Source organism: Cebus imitator, unplaced genomic scaffold (genome assembly GCF_001604975.1).
Source record: "Cebus imitator isolate Cc_AM_T3 unplaced genomic scaffold, Cebus_imitator-1.0 Scaffold5, whole genome shotgun sequence".
Lineage (NCBI taxonomy): Eukaryota > Metazoa > Chordata > Mammalia > Primates > Cebidae > Cebus > Cebus imitator.
In genome coordinates this window covers 5,776,651-5,802,559 of record NW_016107320.1, presented here as the reverse complement: position 1 = coordinate 5,802,559, position 25,909 = coordinate 5,776,651, and the positions used below count along the sequence as shown (strand labels likewise).

The 25,909-nt window shown below is 38.3% G+C and overlaps 2 protein-coding genes and 1 non-coding gene across 4 annotated transcripts in view; 1 reads left to right on the top strand and 2 right to left on the bottom strand.

Annotated features, from left to right (window-relative positions):
* The window catches only part of SMIM18 (small integral membrane protein 18), a 9,898-nt gene extending 1,062 nt beyond the window's left edge, over nt 1-8,836 (bottom strand). The window contains exons 1-2 of one of the 2 annotated variants that reach the window (XM_017535924.2): nt 8,114-8,836; nt 649-730 (exon numbers count right to left, since the gene is read on the bottom strand). The gene's annotated coding sequence lies outside the window, so the exon portion shown is untranslated. The remainder of the gene's footprint in view (nt 1-648; nt 731-8,113) is intronic. The other variant, XM_017535944.2, reaches the window with a different exon arrangement.
* Nucleotides 1-25,909, top strand: part of GTF2E2 (general transcription factor IIE subunit 2) — an 80,041-nt gene that overhangs the window by 15,709 nt on the left and 38,423 nt on the right. The window contains exon 3 of the mRNA XM_017535912.1: nt 11,521-11,612. Within this exon, the coding sequence (XP_017391401.1) occupies nt 11,521-11,612 (92 nt within the window). The remainder of the gene's footprint in view (nt 1-11,520; nt 11,613-25,909) is intronic.
* LOC119472480 lies at nt 1,745-1,858 on the bottom strand. Its single transcript, XR_005201627.1, has one exon. It is a non-coding gene; the product is annotated as a U5 spliceosomal RNA (small nuclear RNA).

The following is a 25,909-nucleotide window of genomic DNA, read 5'->3' as shown; positions in this document are numbered from 1 at the left end:
ACGGGGTTTCACCATGTTGACCAGCATGGTCTCGATCTCTTGACCTCGTGATCCACCCGCCTCGGCCTCCCAAAGTGCTGGGATTACAGGCTTGAGCCACCGCGCCCGGCCCATACTCTGTTTTTTAATGTATATTATTTGTTAGATGAACACGTATGTTTAAGATTCAGCCAGGCATGGTGGCTCACGTCTGTAATCCTAGCACTTTGGGAGACCGAGGTAGGCGGATCACTTAAGTCCAGGAGGTGAAGACCAGCTTGGGCAACATGACGAAACCCTGTCTCTACAAAACATACAAAAATTAGCCAGGCATAGTGGTACGTGCCTGTAGTCCAGCTGTTTGGGAGGCCAAGCTGGGAAAATTGCTTGAGCCAGGGAGGTGTAGGTTGCGGTGCGCTAAGATCGTGGCACTGCACTCTAGCCTTGACGATGGGATTGAAGCCCTGTCTCCAAAAAAAAAAAAAAAAAAATTCACATACAGAAATTAACTGCAAATGGAAGGGGAAAAGGCAACTGTATTGGTTTAAAACTTGATTAAAGCAGTGGTCAGTGAGCTATCATCTATGAAAAACCTAGGCGTTTTAAGGTTGTGTTCTTCAAACTGCCCCTGGAAAAGCTTTTATCATTAGCATGGTAAGTTCTTCTTACCTTTTTGGTTCAGTGTATTTCTGTCTTCTGTTTCCCCTCCTTTAATCTTTGATGACAGGTGATCTCAATCAGGAAATAGTGACTGAGTGAAAAATAGTAGAGAAAGAAAGCCAAACAATGCCAGTTTTCAGAATGAGGATACTATAATTTTAGGTTAAAGTTGTCTGTGAAGAATCCTTAATCTTAGGGTTGTAGATGATAGTCTTAAATGTTTCATATATCTAAGTGACCCATAGACATAAATATTTTAAAAAAGACAAATTTAGCCTTCCCAAAGGTATCAGTTATTAAATTATTATTTAATTTCACAAAAGAAGCTAGTGAGTTCAACTTTCAGTTGAACTTAATTATTGCATTAAGTTTAGCTCTTGTTGACCTGATACTTGTTAGTTCTTAAATGGGGACTGTTAGGATTTAACATTTGATAGTATGGAACTACAGTAATAAGGAACTAAATGAGTTTTTACTATCTCAATCTCCAACAAATATTTTAACACTTATTTTTAAAAATTATACCTGTGCACTAAGAACATTTTGGAAATTGGAGAAAAAAATGTAATTCTACTTCATTAATTTATTGATTGCCATTCTGTATGCTTTCCCTTTACTACATACTTGTAAACAGGATTTTCTTTTATTTCATTTATTTATTTTTTTTAGACAGAATCTCGCTCTGTCGCCAGGCTGGAGTGCAGTGGTACGATCTTGGCTCACTGCAACTGCTACCTCCCTGGTTCAAATGATTTTCCTGCCTCAGCCACCTGAGTAGCTGAGACTAAAGGCATGTGCCACCATGCCCGGCTAATTTTTGTATTTTTAGTAGAGATGGGGTTTCACCATGTTGGCCAGAATGGTCTTGATCTCCTGACCTCCTGATCCACCTGCCTCGGCCTCCCAAAGTGCTGGGATTACAGGCATGAGCCACTGTGCCCAGGCAGGATTTTACTTTTATAACAATTGCTTATTGATTACCTAGTGTGTACCAAATACTTTTGTAAATTCTGGAGATACTTTGTGTGTGAGAGTGTTTCATTTAACAAAAACTACAAAGTAGTATGAACCCCGTGTACTTTTTTTTTTGTTTTTTTTCTTAGTAACCTTGCAGATGCAGGGCCTCAGAAATTGGGTTAAGACTCAGAATTGCTCCTCTCCAAAGAAATCTTTAGTAAAAGGGCAGAGATTTATACGATCTGAAGAGAAATCAGAGTATCCCATGTACTTATATAATGCAATTTCATTCATCAACCCTTGGCCCATCTCTACCTCTACCTGTTTGCTTCCACCCCATTGGTTGTTTTAAAGTAAATTCAAGACATCATTTCACCTAGAAATATTTCAGTATATATCTCCCAGTGGTGAGGACTCTGTTTTTAAACATAACCACAATATTATTTTCACATCCCAAACTCAAAGTTGTAACAATATAATTCCTTACATTTCTTTGTTTTCTTAGTAAATTTTTAAAATTTGGGGTTGATAAAATTATGTTTTCTAAGGTTTTTGTTTTCTTAGGTTTGCTTGATAAATGACTTCACCTCTCTGGATGGATTTGCCTCCTTTGTTTTTTCCTGCATTTTGAAGGTTAAACTGATGATCTGAGTCCAGAAGTAAAGTCTTAAATCCATGTTTTCTTTTGGATTTAGGAATCCTGTTTTATGGTACTTGGTGACCCTTTGTCTTGAAGTTAGAGACAGACTGATGGACAGTAACAGAATCAGTTGCTTCTTTTAGTTTGGGATCATACAAAAATACATGGTCTGGAACAGAGATGTGTAACTTCCTATTACATTATGGTTTTTTCCAGCTATACCCAGCCTTTCAAAATTATCCTTTTATCCTTTGCATTTTCTCTTCAGAGTACTTCTTATAGAAAGCAGGGATGCTACCTTGCACAGTTCCAGGGAGCACCATTCATATTGTGTTGTGGGGTGCCGTTCATGTAGATTATGATGTAAATGGTGCCCCTTTGTATAATGTGAATATCCTGATAGGCTACCCTTTCAACCTCTGTCTTGTTGCTTCCTTTAGTTCTAATCACCATGCACACAAAAATTCAAGTAACTCATAGAAACTTATTTAAATGGGGACAAAAGTTAGGTCCTTTTTGACCAAGCCTTCTGAACAGAGTAGTGTCATGCATACACGCCCACACTCAAATGCCTTAAAAATGCTCAGCTTTTGGAGGTCCTTTAAGATATATAGCTCTGCCAAAATATGCATATTCCTGTGAGGAGTAGCACACATTATTATAGCTATTTTTGCTTAAGTATAAATGAGTTGCAGGTCATTTTTGAAGAACATTTTGAGCTAATGAGAGGGAGAGGAGGAAGAGCAGGTCTTTTGGGAAACTGAGGGCACTGCACTTGTGTGGGTAGGCAAAGAGCAAAAAGAATTGCTTGGGGGTCTGTCCAGTCATTTTATCTGGGCTAGTTGAGAATCACCCCAGCATTTATGGAAATATCCCTTGGACTTTCTGTTAAGGCCTTCCAGGCTGATCCCTTTTTAAAGTCTGGAAATTTCTTTTGAGGCTTTTCTTCTAAACCTGGCATTAGAATAATGTAAGGGGAAGGATGATAGGGAGAGAAAAGAGAAGAGAAAAGCAGTTCCTACATTCTGCCTCTCAGATTAGTTTAATCTGCCTATTGATGAAGTTAATGTTAATTTAAAATGTTCACTATTGATTTAAGAAATTTAGTAAAAAATTTATAGTAAAAAATTTTTTTTTTTTTTTTTGAGACAGAGTCTTACTCTGTTGTCCAGGCTAGAGTGCAGTTGTACAGTCTTGGTTCACCGCAACCTTTGCCTCCTGGTTTCAAGTGATTCTCCTGCCTCAGCCTCCCTGGTAGCTGGGATTACAGGTGTCCACCATGACGACTGGCTAATTTTTGTATTTTTAATAGAGATGGGGTTTCACCATGTTGGCCAGGCTGGTCTCAAACTCCTGACCTCGTGTGATCTGCCGACGTCAGCCTCCTAAAGTGCTGGGATTACAGGCATGAGCCACCATGCCTGGCTAATTTTTGTATTTTTAGTAGAGATGGGGTTTCACCATATTGGCCAGGCTGGTCTTGAACTCCTGACCTCGTGATCCACCCACCTTGGCCTCCCAAAGTGGTGGGATTACAGGCGTGAGCCACCACACCTGACTCTAGGATATGTTCTTCAGTGAAAAGAACACGGTGTAGGACAGTATATATAGGAAAAGGGGACACATAAACTCTTGTTTGCTTGTGTCTGCATAGAAATCTTGGAAAGACCTACAAGAAATTAATCATAATGATGGTGTGTATGGGGATCCATAGGGAGGAGAGTGAGGCACAGAGATATATTTGAGGCTTCTTAACCTATACCTGTGTTCCTTTGTTTCTTTCCACCATTTGAATTTATTATTTATTTAAAACCAAAATAAATCATCTCTTTTAAAAGGAGAAATAAAAAATACTGTTTCTTATTCTTGGCTCCCTTAAAAGTCTTTTGTTAGCCAATCAGCAGCCCTTGGGGCTGCTCTGCTTATGGAGTCGTATGGAATAACCATTCTTTTTTTATTATTATTTTTAGCTCTTCTCTTTTAATTCAAAAAGAGGAAATATCTTTGCACTTTCAAAATTTAACACATCTAGTTAAATCAACTATTAATATTTACTTATATAATGTAGTAATGCAAAATGTTAGCCTAATACAACTTCCAGAGTGCTACTGAGTGTTCCATTACTTTCTTAATAAACTTGCTTTCACTTAAAAAGAGTCTCTTATTTTTCTGTTTACTGCATTTATTGAGTTTTCTGGATTCTAAAAAATTCAAATTGGGATTGATAAACACTGGCATTTTGGTTAGATTGTATACTTTATTCACATATAAAAATGCTTATAATTTGCTTGGCTGGTTGCAGTGGCTCGTTGCTATAACCCCCATACTTTGGGAGGCCCTGACAGGAGGATCACTTGAGTCCAGGAGGCCCAGACAGGAGGGATCACTTGAGCCCAGGAATTTTTATTTTTATTTTTATTTTTGAGACAGAGTCTTGCTCTGTTTCCCAGGTTGGAGTGCAGTGGCATGATCTTGGCTCACTGCAACCTCAGCATCCTGGTTCAAGCGATTCTTCTGCCTCAGCCTCCTTAGTAGCTGGGATTACATGTGTGTACCACCATGCCTGGCTAATTTTTGTATTTTTAGTAGAGATGGGGTTTCACCATGTTGGCCAGGCGGGTCTTAAACTCCTGACCTCAGTTAATCCACCTGCCTTGGCCTCCCAAAGTGCTAGGATTACAGGCGTGAGCCACTGCATCTGGCCAAGCCCAGGAGTTTGAGACCAGCCTGTGCAACGTAGTGAGTCCCTGTCTCTACAAAAATAAAAATTAGCTGGGCATGGTAGTGTGCGCCTGTAGTCTCAGCTGCTTGGGAGGTTCAGGTAGGAGGAGAGTTTGAGCCCAGGAGGTTGAGGTTGCAGTGAGCTGTGATTTCTCCATTGCACTCCAGCCTGGGTGATAGAGTGAGACCCTGTCTCAAAAATAAAAAAAAAACTCAAATTACGCTTGTAATCATGACTATGGGTAACACCATAGGCTACCTCCAAAGGCACTTACATGCTTTTCTGGAAGTGTCTGAGCAGTTTAAGAAAGTGTATAGGTTTGGTTTATGTTGTAAATGATGATGATTTGCCTTGTGAGTGTATTGATAACCGAGCGGCTCAAAACATTCATCATTTGTTAGCTTCTGGGCATATCTGAAAAAAGTAAACACTGTAATATGGAGTCATTTTCTACTTTAAATTTAGTGTGGCATGTTCTTTCTAAGTATGGTAGAGCTCTAGTAATTTTTGATGGTTAATTTAGGGGAAAAGCTAAATCTTACTTTCATGGATTAGGCATAATTAAGCATGTAGAAAGAAATATGCCGTTAGGCCTGTAATCCTAGCACTCTGGGAGGCCAAGGTGGGTGGATCACCTGAGGTCATAAGTTCGACACCTGCTTGACCAACATGGCGAAGCCCCGTCTCTGCTAAAAACACAAAAATCAGCCTGTTGTGGTGGCAGGTGTGTGTAATCCCAGCTTTTCAGGAGGCTGAGGCAAGAGAATTGTCTGAACCTGGGCAGCAGAGGTTGCAGTGAGCTGAAATTTCACCACTGTACTCTAGTCTGGGCGAAAGAGTGCGACTCTGTCCCCTTCCCCCCACCCCCCCAAAAAAGAAATACATCATTAGGATTTTCTCCTATCCTGAGACTTAGTTTTGAAGTTAAAATGTAAGTTTATATTAAGCAAGTGCTGTAAACATTCTTTATAAAAAGCAAGAGAAAATGATGTATAAAAAAGTAAAAGAACAGTCTTTTTCAGGATTTCCCCACCCACCCCTTAAAATTTGATTACAGGAATGGGGAGCTTTAAAGTAAATAACATAATTTTTTTTTTAGTATATGTGTTTTTGCTTTTTTTTTGAGATGCAGTCTTGCTCTGTCTCCCAGGCTGGAGTGCAGTGGCGCGATCTCGGCTCACTGCAACCTCCGCCTCCCAGGTTCGAGCAATTCTCCTGCCTCAGCCTCCCAAGTAGCTGGGATTACAGATGTGCGCCACCATGCCTGGCTAATTTTTGTATTTTTAACTAGAGACTGGATTTCACCATGTTGGTCAGGCTGGTCTGGAACTCCTGACATCGTGATCAGTCCGCCTCAGCCTCCCAAAGTGAGCCACCGCGCCCAGCTGTGTTTTTGTTTTATATTAGTTTTGATATGTTTACTTGTATTTCCAAAGGCCCCAGTGGAGTATTGATGGGGATGGGACTTGGAACTCTTCTGGAACCTTTGTATTGGCAGATGAGAATAAAGTTAGGCTTTTGGTGTATTTATGGTAAAAGCCTTTGAATTGAATTCTCAAGTGCTTTTAAGCATATCACTTTGAAATATGATCAATTAATCTTAATAGCCTGTAAATATAGAGCAACTCACTTAATTTAAGCTCTGGAACTTAGGCCATGTCTCTAGTCAGCTTGGTGAAACAGCAGTGAGCCTCCATCTGTGCTAACAATAGACATATTCCAAGCAAAATGTAGGCTGATGATACAGTGTTAAAACATTGTGGGTGGTAGGGGTTTCTGTTTACAGTTTACCTGAAATTTGAGTTGTAAGTTAACTGTTTTATTTGACAATGTTTTTATTTTATCTGAGACTTTTTTTTGGTGCTTCTGTACTTTCTGTAGCAAGCACATCTGGTTTCTAGGTAATTAACCTCACTGTGCTGAACCTGGACAGAGCTAAGATCTTGTTACAGCAACCTTTGGGTTTTGCAGGGGATACATTGGTCATGCTAGCCAAATGCTGACTAAGAAAAGGGATAGAAATTATGAAGAAAAAAAAAAGCCTTTAAATAAACTTACCAGCAAGGTAAAAGGGCAGAAGTTGGCTCTTTAGGTCAGTGTATATAGTATGTATCCTGGAGTTCTAACATCTAGTAAACAATGAAATTTTTATGCTTGAATAGTATGAAATTAGAAATTTGATCAGCAGTTGATACAAATTTTTAACAGACATGAATGATTGCTCTGAGCCACGAAGATAATCTTGTTACCTAGAAAGGTACTTTACTCTCCTTTCATAACCAATTCATCCTAAGACATATTTTTATTTTAAAATGCAGCTAACAAAAAGACTTACTTTGTATTTACTTTAAGGATCAGTTTAAGAATGACTTCAACATTATATTTAAATGCTGTGATAAATCGATATCAAAAATGAAAGACTAAGAAGGTTTTTGTTTAATATTAGCACAACTTGTATATTACAGTAAGATAAATTTCACAGTGAAGAATTATTTTAATTAAAATGTTAAGGAAGTCTGAAGCTGTATAAATTATCTGTTTGGTTATAATGCAGCTCATATAGTGATACCTTTTATGATGTTTTATATACAAATTAAAATTTTGATAATTTCTTGGCATTCTCTGCATCTACGTTCAAAGTCAAATAAAAATAATTTTGAACTATTTTATCGTTCTAAAAAATGTAACAAACTTTCTTATAAGTAACTATTTTTTAGCAGCCAATATCATTTGCACATAGAATCAGAAAGCTTTAGTCTGGGAGTCGCTTTGGTCTAGGTTTTTCTTTAAGAAAAATCCTTTGTTAAGACAGACCAAACTGCAGAAATGAAATTGCTCAGAGAAAATGAAATTAGCAAGTAACCAGTTAAAATAAAAAGGTATGGTTTACTCTAAGGTCTGGATATAGATCAGGTTCATGTAAAATGTAATGAATTTTCCATTAAGGCACAGATGGTAAGGGCGCTTATCAAACAGCACAAGGCAGTCTTCATATTTTCGTAATAAAATCCTACCAAGCAGTGAAACAAATACATTGCTTTTTTTTGGATATTTAGTAGGAGCAAAGCTTTCTGGTTGATTTTTCAGGGTAAAATATTTTCCTATTGCATCATAAGGACATGTACCACTAAATAAAAAAGATCATATAAACCTACCTCTTGTCTGAGAGGATGCTGTTGAAGCGATGGTATCGTCTGTTTGTAATGCAGTCTAGTGCACAGCCAAGATGGAGCTGTGCTTCTATTGGTCGAACCACAATGGAGCTGACAGTTTCCTCTGTGTTCATTTGCATTAAGTCTTGCCACCCTTAAGAGTAGATCATTCATAAACTTGAATAGAGCTGTCTGGGGTATCAACTGTCGCCCTTTCTCCTTTATTTTTTGTTCTTAAGCTAAATTCCTGTATAGGAATTTGTGAGTTACTAACAAATTGATGATTCCTTAGTGTTTCATTATAAAATTTCAGATCCTTCAGTAAATTCTTCAGTGCTAGGGCTGGAAGATAATGTCGGGAGAGGTAGTAACCTAGGAAACAAACAGTCCAGGTTTGCCAGCCTGGTATTTCCTCCAGGAAGTGTGCGTAAAATCTCATACATTAATTTTTCTTTTCTTGTTCTTCCTTTTCTTTCATTACTTGTTCCGTGTATAATTTTTGCCCTCTGGAAGTGATTATTTCCATGTGTTAGTTTGATTTAGGAGGAGTTATGAAGAAGAAGAATTGGTTTTCAGCTTGCCAAGTTGGAAGAGGGCTCGTTTAGGTAAAACACAGTACTTGTAAATGTACATGTACATGGCAAAGTGATCTCCAAGTTGGCTGTTTAGAGACAGAGTATTTTTAGTTAGTGCGTATTATTTAGAGTTGTGGTCTAAGCACAGCAGAATGAAGGTTTTTTATTACAGGAGTGGCTGTTACAACAGCAGCAGACTGGGTACATGCTATATAGACTTGCTTTTTGAAATTATAGATGAAGGCCTGGCGTGGTGGCTCATACCTGTAATTCCACCACTTTGGGAGGCTGAGGCGAGTGGATCATGAGGTCAGGAGTTCAAGACCAGCCTGGCCAAGTTGGTAAAACCCCGTCTCTACCAAAACTACAAAAATTAGCCAGTCATGGTGGCAGGTACCTGTAATCCCAGCTACTGGGGAGGCTGAGGCAGGAGGGTCACTTGAACCCAGGTGGCAGAGGTTGTAGTGAGCTGAGATCACACCATTGCACTCCATCCTGGGCAACAAAATGAGACTCTGTCTCAAATAAATAAATAAATAAATAGATAGATAGATAGATAAGATAGATAGATAGGATGGATGGATAGATAGATAGATAGATAGGATAGATGAATTGGTCCATTAGTTTCTGGGGCCATAAAAGAATGCATGGAAATATCTGTATTATAGTCATTAATTCAACAAATATTTGTTGAGTGTTTATTCAGCTTGGCATTGAGTTGGTAGTGGATGCTAGAGACATAAATAAGCACAACTGTGTGTGATTAATAATTGGCCATTTGTGTGGTGTTTGTCCTTAACATATTGTCATCTCTTTTTCATAGTCTTCCCAGTTAGTTGTTTATACAGTAGTGTAAATATTATTTTACTAAATTTAAACAAGAAAACATTAAATGTGCAGTCACAGGTTTCTGTACTTTGACACAATGGCCAGTTTCAGATGGAATAATCTGTGTAAAGGCTGTTTAATGAGTTTTATCACAGGGTTCACACTGGATTTGAATCTGTACTCTGTCGCTTACTACCCTCAATTTTATTATGTTTAAAAGGGACAGTAATACTTCTTAAGTTGGAATTTTGGGAGAGATTACATATGAATATTTACCATGGTATTTAGCGGATAATAAATATTAGTTACTTTTATTATTACACGTGTGCCAAATACCTTGAGAAAATGAACTATGCAGGTGATATTTCATAATTAAAATAGTGAATGGAAAAGCACCTGTAAGGCATTTTTAATGTTATTGTTACTTTAGACTTCAGTGTGCCAATTAATTGTCAAGATTGTAACAAAGTTAGTTTTAAAGGAAAATTGCATATGAAGTTTCATTTTAGCCTCAAAAAAGCATACTCAATAAAGACTTCACTAATCTCAAAGGAGTATTATATTGCCATCTAGAAGCTGTTCCTTTGGATCTCTGACAGTTGTTACATTTGACTTGTGGTTGTTCTAATGCAATCTTTTGTTTAAATTATTATTACCAACCTGGTGCCGGAGATTGGCTCTCCCCTTCCCTTTTACTTAACCTCTCTCTTTGTGGATCAGCCACATGGGAACTTTATAATATCTGATCTCATGCCTTGCTAATAGAATGTATACTTCTAAGATGTTTTTCTAGTATTTATGATGGATTTTTTACTGTTCCTGCATATGACTAATGGAATGCATTTGTGATGCAGTGGTGTAAGGTTTCTGCCTGTAGGAATGCAACAAAGTGATAGATGTTCTGAAAAAGTGATCTTTTTTATAGGTTTTTCCACACCAGGTAGAGAAAGAGAAGGGAGAGTTTCTCAAAGTGGGTAGGCAGTGCTGTGATGCTTTTTAAAGTAGGCATCCATGTTCATGCAGTAACAGTGCCTATGGCTTTTTACTTCTGATTTATCTGTAAAGCTTACTTTAAAATAATTGTGATATCTTTTTTTCTATTAGTTTCCACTAATTAATTCCTGTTTTTTGGTCTTAAATTGGTAAGCAGAAATTACCTAATAAGTGATATATTGAACTTTTCATCCCTCAGAAGCAGTCCACTCCTTGTGTTAGCTTTATGGATGGGATTGAGGATTGTATTGTTCCCTTGTTAAATAAACTATACTTTTGATTATGGAGCGAGCCTAATCAGAATTAAGAATGAGATAACTACTTTTCCTGAGGACTGAGAAGCAAAGAAAAAAATTAAAAAGTAAAAAGAAAAAAACAAGATAAAGGGGAAGGGGGCCAGGTGTGGTGGCTCACACCTGTAACCACAGCACTTTGGGAGGCTAAGGTGGGTGAATCTCTTGAGCTTAGGAGTTTGAAATCAGCCTGGGAAACATGGCAAAACCCCATCTCTACAGAAAATACAAAAATTAGCCAGGCATGGTGGCATGCGTCTATAGTCTCAGGAGGCTGGGGTGAGAGAATCACTGGAGCCTGGTAAGTCCAGGCTGCAGTGAGCTGTGATTGTACCATTGAGCTCCAGTCTGGGCAATGGGAATGGGACCCTGTCGCAGAAAAAAAAGAATGTGATAAAGATATCTTTTTTTGTTTTTGAGACAGTCTTTCTGTGTCTCCCAGGCTGGAGTGCGGTGGCGTGAACAATAAGGATACTTATAAAAAAAACTGTGTTTTAGTGCTTTTAAGTTATTTATATTTTGTTTCTACCCTCAGTGAGAAAATTGGTAGTTTAATGTATATACTCAGAGATTCTGTATTTTTCACCAAAATTTTACAGGGTAGAATTTATTAGATGAAAACTTAAGAAATGTTACCAGCATTAAAATTATCTCAGCTGCTCAAGAGTCATAATCACATCTAATATGACCATGTTACTGTTTTTTTGAACTTCATTTTCAGATCATAGCAATGGAACATTTAACTTGAAAGCTCTATCAGGAAGCTCTGGATATAAGTTTGGTGTTCTTGCTAAGATTGTGAATTACATGAAGGTAAGTACTTTTCTCAAATAACAAAAGTCCTATTTAACTTTTTGGCGAAAGAAGGGGATTAGGGTTTTCAGAAGTTAAATTTCTGTATACATTAAAATTGTACATTTTTAATATGTGCAGTTTATTATATGCCAATTATACCTTTAGCCTTTTACGTTATATTAATTTGGCATTGCAGCAAGTTACCAAAGTAAATTTAATCTGCATTAACTCAAGCGTACAATTTCAGCCCACCACTTCACTTCATAAGAGTGTGCCTAGGCAGTAGACATAGCACCTCTTAATGAAATTCAGGCTGGTAAAGCCAATGGGAGGATGTGATTAATTTTTCAGGATGTTACTTGAATTAATGTGAGAAGTAAAAAGTACTAGTTTGGGCAGATGGTGGTGATGGCTTCTCTGCATCTTGTGGGAGAAAATTAGACATTTATTGAGAGTCTTAGAAGAACATTGACTCACAAAAGAGTTAGAATTTAATGTTTGATGGAATATTTAGTATTTTTTGAATACTAAGTTTTGGTCATGTACGATTTTGACTTTGAGTCTTTTTTTTTTTTGAGACGGCCTTGCTCTGTTGCCCAGGGTGGAGTGCAGTGGCACGATCAGAGTTCACTGCAGCCTTGAACTCCTGTGGTCAACCGATCCTCCTGCCTTAGCCTCCCAAGTAACTGGAACTACAGACATGCACCACAATGCCTGGCTAATTTCCTTTTCTTTCTTTTTTTTTGAAATGGAGTCTCGCTCAGTTGCCCAGTCTGGAGTGCAGTGGCACGATCTCAGCTCACTGCAACCTTTGCCTCTTGGGTTCAAGAGATTCTCCTGCTTCAGCCTGCCAAGTAGCTGGGATTGCAGGTGTGTGCCACTACAGCAGGCTATTTTTTTTTTTTTTTTTTTTTTTTTTTTTTTTTTTTTTGAGACAGAGTCTTTCTTTGTCACCAGGTGCCAGGCTGGAGTGCAGTGGTGCGACCTTGGCTCACTGCAGCCTCGCCTCCCGGGTTCCAGCAATTCTTCTGCCTCAGCGTCTCGAGTAGCTGGGACTACAGGGGCATGCCACCACGCCCAGCTAATTTTTGTATTTTTTGTAGAGTCGGGGTTTCACCATGTTGGCGAGGGTGGTCTTGATCTTCTGACCTCGTGATTTGCCTGCCTTGGCCTCCCAGAGTGCTGGGATTACAGGCATGAGTCACTGCACCCGGCCAATTTTTTGTATTTTTAGTAGAGATGGGGTTTCACTGTGTTAGCCAGGATGGTCTCAATCTCAGCATCTTGTGATCTGTCTGCCTCGGCCTCCCAAAGTAGTGAGATTACAGGCATGAGCCACTGTGCCTGGCCATTTTTTTAGTTTTAGGAGAGAAGAAGTCTCACTGTGTTGCCCCAGGCTGGCCTCGAATTTGTAAGCTCAAGTGATTTTCCCACCTCAACCTCCCAAAGTGTTTGGCTTACAGGCATGAGCCACTGTGCCTGACCAGAGGCTTTAAATCTTAACTAAATTTATTAAAATGAATTTCATTTTTAGCTAAGATGGCTAAGTAATTTTGAATTTGCTCCCCTCTTCTGCCAAACTCTTATTCCCATTTAGTTACTAGTTGCATCTCTTGAAAAAGTCGGACAGTACTGTAATTGTTATTTTAATTTCTTCCATCTATTGCTTAAAATAAGTCAGATTTTTAATTGTGCTAAGACTTTTCTTTTGTAACTTAAGAGACTTGGTATCTAGCTAAGTCTAAATTCTGTGGCATGTATTTGAGTTATAGTATAAATATGTTAGTTTATAACTCCCCATTATTAAATATTTTGACACAGTAGTATTCACAGTTCATTCATTTCCCCACTTGGTAAACAGTTATGAAAGTCTACTCTTTGCTATTTATGGCATAAATGGTGGGAATTCCCAGAAAAAAGTGCCCACCCTCAGAGTTGTCACTCTGTTGAGGGAGACTGACTTTTGAGTGCCATGTTATTTATGGCATAAATGGTGGGAATTCCCAGAAAAAAGTGCCCACCCTCAGGGTTGTCACTCTGTTGAGGGAGACTGACTTTTGAGTGCTATGTTTTTGCTATTCTGTTAATATGGTCTTTACTCCCTAGGTGGCTTCCTTATAACCTTGTCTGTCTTAGAACAGTGAACTTCAGAATTTTTACTCGAGTTACCTAAAACAGTTTTGAAAAACTGTGTACCCCTTTGTACATATTTAAGTTGATAACTAGATGATGTTAGTAAAAGCTTAAATAGTGGCATTATTCAAGCAAAAAAATTATTATTATTATTTTTTTTTGAGATGGAGCCTCGTTCTGTTGCCCGGCTTGAGTGCAGTGGCACAATCACAGCTCACTGCAACCTTTGCCTCCCAGGTTCAAGTGATTCTCCTGCCTCAGCCTTCTGAGTAGCTGGGACTATAGGCATGCACCCAGCCAATTTTTGTGTTATTTACAGAGACGGAGTTTCACCATGTTGGCCAGGATGGTCTCTATCTCTTGACCTCGTGATCCTCCCACCTTGGTCTCCCAAAGTGCTGGGATTACAGGCGTGAGCCACTGCTCCCGGCTCAAGCAGAAATTTAAAAGGTGACGAGAAATATGGAATTACTGGTATATTGTAGTATTTCAACAAAATACATCACTTTTAAATTTATCTAATGTAATCTAAATGCCATTATTAATTTAAAAGTATAGAAACAAACTACCTTAATGATTGGGAATTTTAATTAATTTTTCTTTGAATTTGTTTGTCCCATCTGTTACTCCCTTTGAATTTTATCCCAATGTTAGGTATTTTTATCTTTAAAATCATCCATCAAACTTTCCTGTCACAATAATTTGTAAATAAGTTAAAATTTAAAATGTTTTTCCTATGAGCATAAAACCTTAAGTGTTAAAAAATGACTTATGGTTTGAGTTATTTTTACATTTAGTATTAGTGCACAGTTGATTAGCTTAACATACATAGATTAAAGTTTTGATTAAATTCATCTTGTATCAGAAATTTATTCTTTAATGAAATGAATGCAGTTGTCTCCTCTCTTCTTTCATTAGTTCTTGTGTTTGGCAGATCTGTTCCTCTATTGAGATTTTGTAGATTTTAAGTGCTTAGGCATAGTTGTTCAAATATATAAGTTAATTCTAATGGAAATTTTATGATATCAAAATCTCCCAAGTTATATGTCAAAAATCACTAGTGATTTCATCATGCATCTATCAGTCAATACTTGCAAAAGAATGGAAACCACCCAACTTGCCAAAGGATTTGTTACCTAGTGCTTAACCATTTATTTTCTTAGCTTCTAGGAAGCATATCAAAAAGGCTTTAGCAAGACTTATTAAATGTCTTATATCAGTTCCCCTCCTTCCCTGCATAGATACTTTCTTTAAAATCAGAAGCAGTTGAGAAAATAGAAGTACTATTAATGTTAATAAAGCTTTGCTGTTTTTTTTGATTAAAATTATTTTATTTGTTTAAAATATATTTTTGTGAAAACCTTTAGGATGGAGGTTTAGCTTACTCAATTTTTAGAAAATATCTCCTTGTTAACAAAGCCAGTCTCCATTGTCAAACCAACTAGCCATAACAAACTTGATTTGAATCATAAAATTTTCCTTCATTTTAAATTTCAAATAAATAGATTAACAGATATTTGGGATAATATGAAAACCATTGAGGAATAAATTGTAGAATGCATACTAAAATATATTACTAAGGTATTTGAGATGAAAATTATATGACTCAAAAAGAATTACAGTAATTTGTTTTTATAATAAGTTAAAAAACATATGCTGCTTATGTTAGATTAAAAATTAAATAAGTAAAATATGAAGCAAGGGATATGATAAAAGCTGTGTTATTCCTTTATTTATTATTTTCTAGACAGAGTTTTACTCTGTCACCTAGGCTAGAGTGCACTGGCACCATCCTGGCTCACTGCACCCTTGACCTCCTAGCCTCAGGTGATCCACCCATCTCAACCTCCCCAGTAACTGGGACTACAGGCATGTGTTACTATGCCTGGCTAGTTTTTGTATTTTTTTGTAGCGTCAGTATTTCACAGTGTTGTCCAGGTTGGTCTTGAATTCCTGGGCTCAGGGGATCCCTCAAGTGATCTGCCTGCCTCAGCCTCCTAAAGTGCTGGTATTACAGGCGTAAGCCGCTGGATCTGGCCTGTTATTCCTTGTTAAATGTGTGTTCCTACGTCTTCTGATCTCTGATCTCAGCTATTAGGTATAAATAAAAGCAAATGAATCAGAAATAACTTTACATTTTTATTTTGGGTACTTAATGAAAGAGAAAGATACCTGCTGCTTACAGCTACTCATTATTACAGCTAGCATATCTTGTTTTTTGTTAGTAGAAGATAGAAATATTAAACTGTTGAAAAGCTATGAGAATTGACTAATTAGAATAAAACTTTAATGATATTATTTGACAAAATAGGTTTTAACTATTTTTATCTGTGACTCTCACATAGCACAATTTGAATGACACGGCAGTCCTGGAAAATATTTCTGTTATGTTTAAAGGAGTCAGGCTCCCTAATTGATATTGTTTCAGCTCTCTGAATAGCTTTTTCTTCTAGCTAATAAATACTCAAGAAATGAGTTTTGAGTTGCATATATTTAAATTCTTGGCCCAGTGCAGTGGCTCACGCCTGTAGTCTCAGCACTTTGGGAGGCTGAGGCAGGTGAATGACTTGGGGCCAGGAGTTTGAGACCAACCTGGCCAACATGGCAAAACCCTGTCTCTAATTAGCCTGGTGTGGTGGTGCATGCCTGTAATCCCAGCTACTTGAGAGGCTGAGAATCACATGAATCTGGTAGGTGGAAGTTGCAGTGAGCCAAGATTGCACCACTGCACTCTTGAATGACACAGCCTGAATGACACAGCAAGACCTTATCTCTTAAAAAAAAAAAACCAAAACTTGAAAAAATATGTCTTTTTATATATCTATTTTTTTTAAAACCAGTGTTCTCTTTGCATTGCTTTTATCATATTCTCCCCTAAGAGCAATGCATTCTTGGACAGTACTGAGTGGAGGTGGAAGTGTGGCGGGAATGCTTGTTAAAGGAAACTTTAAACAATTGCGCATAGATTATGATCTATTAGAATTTAGGATGTTCTAGCAGGGGCCAAAATGTCTTTAACTCTGAAATATATGTGACTGGAAAAGACAAGAATCCCAGTAATGGATCGTTTATGCCACCCAATTACCATTCATAAATGCTTCCCTGAAATAATATTTTGGCTTGTCTGTTTGTTTGGGTCTCTGGAGTTTATTATTCCTTCAGGCTCTGCCTCATAAATTCTGAATGGAGGTAAGATTCATACTTTTTTGTGGGTGGCACAGAGCTGGAAGATAAAGAGGGGAGAGCCTGTTTTAAAAGGGAAGAAGTACATGTGGAAGGTATCTGTAAACAGATTCTTGGGAAGTCTGCCACTGTCTACCTCTAGAAAGAAAGAAAAGAAAGACAACAGATAGGCCCCTTAGAGTTTATGCATTTAATAGGGAAACTCTTTAATTGCTTAATGAGAATGATNGTGTACCTCTAGAAAGAAAGAAAAGAAAGACAACAGATAGGCCCCTTAGAGTTTATGCATTTAATAGGGAAACTCTTTAATTGCTTAATGAGAATGATTTAGAAATTATATGGAAAAAGTTCCAAGGGAGGCATCAGGGAACTAGTTGAGACAGGTACAGTGACATTTACAGCAGTTAATGATAACTTTGGACAAAGTACTCAACAGAAGAAAAGATTAAGGGTGGATACGGGAACTTCAGAGTCATATTGAGAACATGCAGCCTGGGGACAAACTGCCCCCCTTACCTCACAGGCTCCTAAGATGGTTACTGTTTTATCACAGCCCAGTAATTTATGTTGGAACAGCAACTGAGATGTCAAAAAAGATTACATTATGTTAAGTGACCTGGTTAAGATGATGGAAGAACTTTATGGTTTATTTTAGGAGGTTTTTTACAGAAATAGTTAATGTAAAAGAAATTTTATTGCTTAAAAGAGTAAGTTTTAAAAGAACTCCAAGTTGTCATGAAAATCCTCTTAGGAAGCCTCTTCATATGTGACAGTACTTTAATTCTCAGATGACAAATTAAGGGTGTACTTTATTTTTGGTAAAATAATTTTTCTCTTGATTTCACCATTATCACTTATGTCTCAGTTGTGTAAAACAGTATGTTGAAAAATCTTGGTTAATTTGGTTTATTCTAGCTTAGTGTTTCTGCACTGTCATTCTCCAGACAGCAGCAGCACCAGCATCACCTGGGAACTTATCAGAAATACAAATTCTTGGGCCCTTTTCAGACCTATTGGATTTGAAACTTTGGGAGTATAGCTCAACAGTCTGTTTTTTTAGAAAGCCTTTCAAGTGATTGTGATACATGCTGAAGTTTGAGAACCACTGGCCTAGCTTCCATCTGAATTGTTTCTGACAATTGTTTTTGATTTTAGAAACTTGGAAGTCCATAGACATGAGACATTAAATGACTGGCTCATAGACACAGTTCTGGTCAGTAGTAGGGTTGGGTCAAGAATGCGGATCTATTTATAGTTTTAAATAAAGTATTTAATTGCATGATGGTATATCTACTAAATACAGGTATAAAAATGTTTAAAAAGATGTGAACAGATACAAACAAATTGAATCTGTTCCAATATAAGATGTGAATATATATATGTCCATAGATCTGATAATACACTGTGGTGGAGTAAAGTTTGGGAATGCACAGATGGTTAATATTTGAAAATTAATTAAGTTATATTGCCAGAATAAAGAAAAATCGTGATCACCTCAGTGGATATAGAAAAAGTTTCTGGTAAAATTTAATACCAATTTATGATAAAAACTTGCAGCAAATTAATAGAGGCAAAGTTCCTCAGTGCAGTAGAGCAGCCTTTCTCAGTCTTCTTACTTGTAGAGGAACTCTTGAAATAATTTTCAGGTCTCAGAGAACCCGTTCAGAGAATTGTTATACCTCCAGTTCGCATATATTAACCTAATCAGTAAGTTGTAGGTATGATGAGTTAATAATAATTGTCAGTGTTCTTTTGACAAGAGAATTTTTGTCTTTGGATTTATTTTGCCCAACTTATTAGCCTGCTCTTTGTGTGTGTAGTTGCTCCCTCCTCCCCAGAAAGGATCTCCACTCTAGTGCAAGTCAGTGGTATAGGCAGAGGAAACTTGAGTATTTTTCTTTTTTAAAATTTTCTACTTGATTTCTTCTTTCAACTTATCAAAGTAGGCAACTTATACTTGTTATCAGTTGGGCAGAAGCTTGAGATAAGAAAGGATCCTTTACCCAGGTTCACATTGTGTTGTAAGAAGGGGAAAGTATTGTTTAATTTTGTGTTGTAGTTCTTCCAGGCGGTTTTTGAGAATGCTTCAGACTTGCTGGTATCCTTTTTCAAGTCCAAACAGCATTACAAGATTTCCTTTGCCACATCATTTTTCCAGAGATTCAGTTTTCCTTTGAAATCCAAACATTTTTTTCTAAACTTATTCAACTGGTTCATATTATTTTAAAAAGTCTGGTAAGAGGCTAGCTCCTGCAGTCACTCTTCATCTTTAAAGCACTCAGTAAAGGATGGCCTACTATTTTCTTGAAACTACTTCTATAATTCAGCTTTCAGCTTCAGTGTTCTGTTGAGAATACCTCCTCTGGTAAGCCACTGGATTTCTGTATGTAGCAAGAGATTTAGATGCCCAAGTGTACTGGTCTGTGTTTAATAAAGCAAATCATTTTTAAACATCATTCAAGACTTTTTTTTTTTTTTAATGGAGATGGGGTCTTGCTATGTTTCCCAGGCTGGTCTTAAACTCCTGGTCTGAAGCAATCTTCCTGTGTCGGTCTCCCAAAGTGCTGGGATTGTAAGTGTGTGCCACTGCACCTCGCCTATTCAAGACATCTTACAGGGATTTTTTTTTTTTTTTTGAGACGGAGTCTTGCTCTGTCGCCAGGCTGGAGTGCAGTGGCGCAATCTTGGCTCACTGCAACCTCCACCTCCTGGGTTCAAGCTATTCTTCCACCTCAGCCTCCCGAGTAGCTGGGACTACAGGCGTGTGCCTCCACACCCGGCTAATTTTTTGTATTTTCAGTAGAGACGGGGTTTCGTCATGGCGAGAATGGTCTCGATCTCTTGACCTCGTGATCCGCCTGCCTCGGCCTCCCAAAGTGCTGGGATTACAGGCGTGAGCCACCATGCCTGGCCAGGGATTTTTGATGATAGTACCTCTCTGAAAAAAAGCAGTGTCATGAGTTTTTTTTTTTGTTTGTTTGTTTTTTGTTTTTAAACAAGAGAGGTAAAATCTTGCTGTGAGCCAGCCGCTAATAAAGGAACTTCACTGAAGATGCCAACGCAGTTTCTCTAAGATGGACTTCTTGTTTCCAGATATGAAGACATCGCATTGATGTGCTTTGTTTATGGTAGTTTTCTTGCAGCACAAAAATTTTTATTGAAATGTAGTATTGTTTAAAAAATGTACAAGACATACATGGTGAAATCTGTTCATTTGTCAGCCTGGATAAACAAGCTGTTTCTCAGTTTATTAAATTAACCTCTTAGCATCATGTGACATGCCATCAATTTGTCAACTTACCATACTGTTTGAGAGTAGAGCTGTTCAGTTTCTCATGATGTGCGTTTTACTCACTGTCATTGAACATGCTCACATGATTAGGTTCCTATCAGTGGTGTGATGCTACCCACATCCCCCCTTTTTGGACAGTAAATTCTGCTACTAATAACGTGCTTTATAAGCCCTTTCACTGAATGTGATTTAAAAAACAAAAAGTAAGAGCTTTACTCTGAGATACCAATAAGTACCTTGACTTGTCCTATAGCTATGATTTCTGTTTCAGTGTTTTTTTTTTTTTCCAGTTTTGCTGGAGTCGTAAATTGTTTGCAGCAGATGCTGCACAATGGACTAGGATACCTGGGATTTCTAGCCCAGTAAAATCCATTGATGAGTAGTTTTCACTGTAGTGGTAGCCTGGTGTCTCTATCTCTTGCTGCACTGGTGCAGTAACATGGTCCAGAAGATTATAGTTCTTTTTTACTAAACTTATTAGAGTTTTTCCTGGGCCTAGGTTTGGAATTCTCTTCTATCACAAACTGCATCTTCAGAAATCATCACACTGGGTCAGGTGCGGTGGCTCACACCTGTAATCCCAGCCGAGGTGGGAGGGTCACAAAGTTGGGAGATCGAGACTATCCTGGCCAACATGGTGAAACCCCGCCTCTACTAAAAATACAAAAATTAACTGGGCATGGTTGTACATTCCTGTAATCCCAGCTACTCAGGAGGCTAAAGCAGGAGAATTACTTGAACCAGGGAGTTGGAAGCTGCAATAAGCTGAGATCGTGCCGCTGTACTCCAGCCAGACTCAGTCTCAAAAAAAAAAAAATTATCACACTGGACTATCAGACGTGTTTATAAGACATAAATGCTAATAAGTTATAAAACTAAAGGGAATGATAACTGAGAAAGTTGTAAAAAATATGAAAACTTCATAATACATTTTACTTTTATTGTTATATAATCCATGTTTTGCAACATTTCATAGTGGTAAGAAGCAGTTGAGTCTTGGTGTGTCAAAATTCTTTGTTCAGAATGAATGTTTTCCTTAGATTTTCTGTTACACCAATAGAGCTTGTTGCTCCTGTAAGTCAGTGGCACTGTGTGAAGGAATGTTGGAAGATGTAATTTGGGAAGGGTTTGCTGACATTGTCAGCCTTACTGTGCTTTAGTTTGTGCCATAAAGAGCTTACCAATTATCAGTGGCCTACATGCTCCTATTGCATAAAAAATGGATAGTGGTAGGCCAGGCACAGTGGCTCATGCCTGTAATCCCAGCACTTTGGGAGACTGAGGCAGGTGGACCACTTGAGGTCAGGAGTTTGAGATCAGCCTGGCCAACATGACGAAATCTGATCTCTACTAAAAATACAAAATTAGCTGGGCTTGGTGGTGCATGCACATAGTCCCAGCTACTTGGGAGGAGGCTGAGGCACAGGAATCGTTTGAACCCGGGAGGCGGGGGTTGCAGTCAGCTGAGATCATGCCACTGCACTCCAGCGTAGGTGACAGAGTGAGACCCTGTCTCCAAAAAACAAAAAAACCCTGATAGTGGCTTTAGCAAAGTGAACATAGCTCTACTTGCACACTGCCACATGGTGCTGGAAGATTCCTTATGAAACCATTAGTTTGGCTGTTCAGTAGTTGCCTGTTATTGTGAGTACTAGCATCACATGATGTGAGAAGTTAAAAAAATGTAATCCTAGCACTTTGGGAGGTTGAGGTGGGTGGATCATGAGGTCAGGAGTTTAAGACCAGCCTGGCCAAGATGGTGAAACCCTGTCTTTACTGAAAATACAAAAAGTAGCCAGATGTGGTGGCAGGTGCCCGTAGTCCCAGCTACTTGAGAGGCTGAGGCAGAGAACTGGTTAAACCTGGGAGGTGGAGGTTGCAGTGAGCCAAGATCACACCAGTGCACTCCAGCCTGGGCGATAGAGCGAGACTGTGTCTCAAAAAAAAAAAAAAAAAAAATTATTTTTTAAAAATCATGATTTCTTCTGGAACCCCAGAGTTTTGTGAAATGCTGGTTGAGAAACCCAGTGGTAAGAGGGCAACTATGAAAACCTAGATTTAACATCATACTTAACGATAGAATAGCAAACGTGTTTTCTTTAGGCCAGGAAAAAGACAGGGTTACCAAATTGTCGCAACTCATGTTCTGTATTGTCTTGGAAGTTCTTCCTGGCATGAAAGTAGTAGTAACATAAAAATTGGAAAGGAAGAAGTAAAGTGCAGATGACATGAAATCAATTTCCACAAATTTGCAATTAGAAAATAAGAAAGTGAAATAAAATATGAAATGCAGCACACCAAAAGTCATCCAATAATTAGGAAGAAATTTAACAAAAATGTATTCTTCACTGAAAACTAAATCAAGTCTTTAGTTTTAGGGCATTATGTATATACTCTCTATAAGCACTTTTTCATTTTTCTTTAATTCCTGATCTGTGAGTAAGGGATTTTCAGTTTCTTTTAGTCCTTTATTGCGCATCACTCATTTTGATCTAATAGCTTCCCCTTGGCAACTTGATAGCTGCGTTTTTGGCTTCTCTGTTTACAAAGCTCAGTGAAAATGGTTAGGCTTTCATATGTTGATTATTACTCCTGTCATTGATTTTGTTCTGATTCCAATAATTTGGTGCAGTCTCAGCTCACTGCACCCTCTGCCTCGCAGGTTCAAGCCATTCTCCTGCCTCAGCCTCCCGAGTAGCTGAGACTACAGGCGTGCACCATCACACCCAGCTAATTTTTCTACTTTTAGTAGAGATGGGGTTTCATCATGTTGGCCAGGATGGTCTCGATCTCTTAACCTCGTGATCTGCCCACCTTGGCCTCCGAAAGTGCTGGGATTACAGGTGTGAGCCACCATACCTGGCCTAAAATAATGCTATTAAAATTTTTTTTTAACAGTGTAAGAAGCTGTTTTGCTGACTGAAAGCAGTTTGATTAAACGAGTGCTGTGTCTGAAACATCTTCATTTAACCATTTCTTTCAAAGTGATGAAGGTCTTATTTTAAGTTTAGTTTGTTTGGATACTTGGTTTTAATTGTTGTCATAGTGATAAAGATCCTTACAAAGATTTATAGATCTCAAAGATTTATAGATCCCAAAGATTTATAGATTTCAAAGGAATGTGTGTGTGTGTGTATACACACACACACACACACACACACACACTTGTATATATATATAAGTTTTATATATATATATGTGTGTGTGTGTGTGTGTATGTATGTATGTATATATATGTTTCCTATTGTTGCTGTAAATTACCACAAATTTAGTGGCTTGAAACAACCAAATTGATTATCTTCCAGTTTTGGAAGTCAGAGGTCCAAAATGCAGGCTTGCTGGGCTAAAGTCAGGCTGTAGGAAGGTCCAGTTCCTTCTGGAAGCTCTGAGGGGAGCATCTGTTTCTTCTGTCAGTTTCTAGAAGCTACCTGCATTCTCTGACCCATAGCCCTTCCTCCAATCACTTCTGTTGTCACATCTCTTGCGAGTCACTGGCACTCTCCTGCCACCCTCTTTCCCTTATAAGGGACACCTGGGAATCTGCAGTAACGTCTCCTATGTCAGGATCCTTGGTTTAATCACGCCAGTGAAGTCCCTTTTGTCATACGAGGTAACACAGCCATAGGTGACGGAGATTTGGATGTGTATGTCTTTGGAGGGAGGGTGTGCATTATTCACTCAGGGGCTGCAGATCATTCTTACAAGATTATGACACTGATTGTTTTTTTAATCTTGACAATTTGGCTAGTAAACTCCTGTTTTTAATATGTTTATGCAAAATATTCAAAATGGATTAAAATTTTTAAATTATTGACAATTTTGATTTTAAATTCACAGAGGGGTTTTGTTTGGAAGACTTTTAAAAAAATAAAGATTGTAAAACAGTACTCAAAGTACTATAAAATTACTAAAATAGGCCGGGTGTGGTGGCTTACACCTGTAATCCCAGCACTTTGGGAGGCTGAGGAGGGCAGATCATGGGGTCAGGAGATTGAGGAGATTGAGACCATCCTGGCCAACATGGTGAAGCCCCATCTCTACTGAAAAAAATAGCTGGGTGTGGTGGTTTGTGCCTGTAGTCCCAGTCACTCAGGAGACTGAGGCAGGAGAATCGCTTGAACCTGGGAGGTGGAGGTTGCAGTGAGCCAAGTTTGCGCCACTGCACTCCAGCCTGGCAACAGAGCAGGACTCTGTCTCAAAAATAATAAAGAAAAATAAAGTTTAGAAAATAGTTTATAACATTTTTAAGATATGCAGATAAGACAGTTTTTATTCTTACACCTTTTAAATTCAGAAATCATGTAATGATGGAAATATTTCCACAAGAGTCTTTTTCAAAATGCTCTTTCCATGGCATGGATTTCTTTCAAAAAGCGGTTACTTTTACACATTATTAAATGGCCAGCTTTACTTTGAAGGAACAGATGACTTATTTTATTTTTTAAATTATTGTCAACAAACTATAAATAACTGCTATAATTGTAGAATATTGAGCAGATTTGAGACATTTGCCTTTTTGTAAAGAGAAATTTGTAATTCATTTCTTTTTTCTTTTTCCTTTTTTTTTTGGAGACAGAGTCTCACTCTGTTGTCCAGGCAGGAGTGCAGTGGTGCGATCTTGTCTTACTGCAACCTCTGCCTCTCAGTTCAAGTGATTCTCCTGCTTCAGCCTCCCATGTAACCGGGATTACAGGCACCTGCTACTATGCCCAGTTAATTTTTGTGTTTTTAGTAGACACAGGTTTTCTCCATATTGGTCAGGCTGGTCTTGAACTGCCGACCTCAGGTGATCCACACGCCTTGGCCTCCCAGAGTGTTGGGATTACAGGCATGAGCCACCGTGCCAGGCCTGTAGTTCATTTCTTAGGGCTTTGTGGAAGCATTCTGCAGTGTCTGCATTTGAAAAGTCTTAAAAAAAAAAATTCACCACAATCCATCTAATAGGAGGCCAGTCCCACTGTGTTGCAGAATCCTGAAAGTGAAGGAATGAGTGAGACCACACCTGCTGGCCCTTTGTCATGTGGGATTCCCAGTCCTGCCTGAGGATTCCTTCATGCATGTCACAATCAAAAATGTGGATGCCTTGACATGAAGCGAAGGAGCCGCTCTTGTCAGTTCCACATATTCACTATTAGTTAATGAAGCATAACTTTTTTTTTTTTCCTTTTCTGAGATGAAGTCTTGCTCTGTCGCCCAGGGTGGAGTGCAGTGGCATGATCTTGGCTCACTGCAACCTCCTCCTCCTAGGTTCAAGCGAGTCTCCTGCCTCAGCCTCCTGAGTAGCTAGGACTACAGTGTGCACCACCATGCCTAGCCAATTTTTTGTATTTTTAGTAGGGACGGGGTTTCATTATGTTGGCCAGGCTGGCCTTGAACTCCTGACCTCGTGATCTGCCTGCCTCAGCCTCCCAAAGTGCTAGGATTACAGGTGTGAGCCACTGCACCCAGCCTAGTAAAGTGTAATTTTTAAATGGAAATTAAAAACAATGTGATAAACATTCTAAAGCATTATCCCGAGGTGCTCAGTTTTGTGCCCCTAGGGTGTATATGCCCCACATAGGAAAGCACTGTGCTGTACCGTAGCTGCCTGGCATTTCTCTATATTCTAGTTATGTTATCATTCAAGGTCTGTTTAGTTTTTTATTTCTTCTGATTGAAGATGTCTTCTTGACAGATAGTTGTATACCTAGTTTTTTTTTTTTTTTTT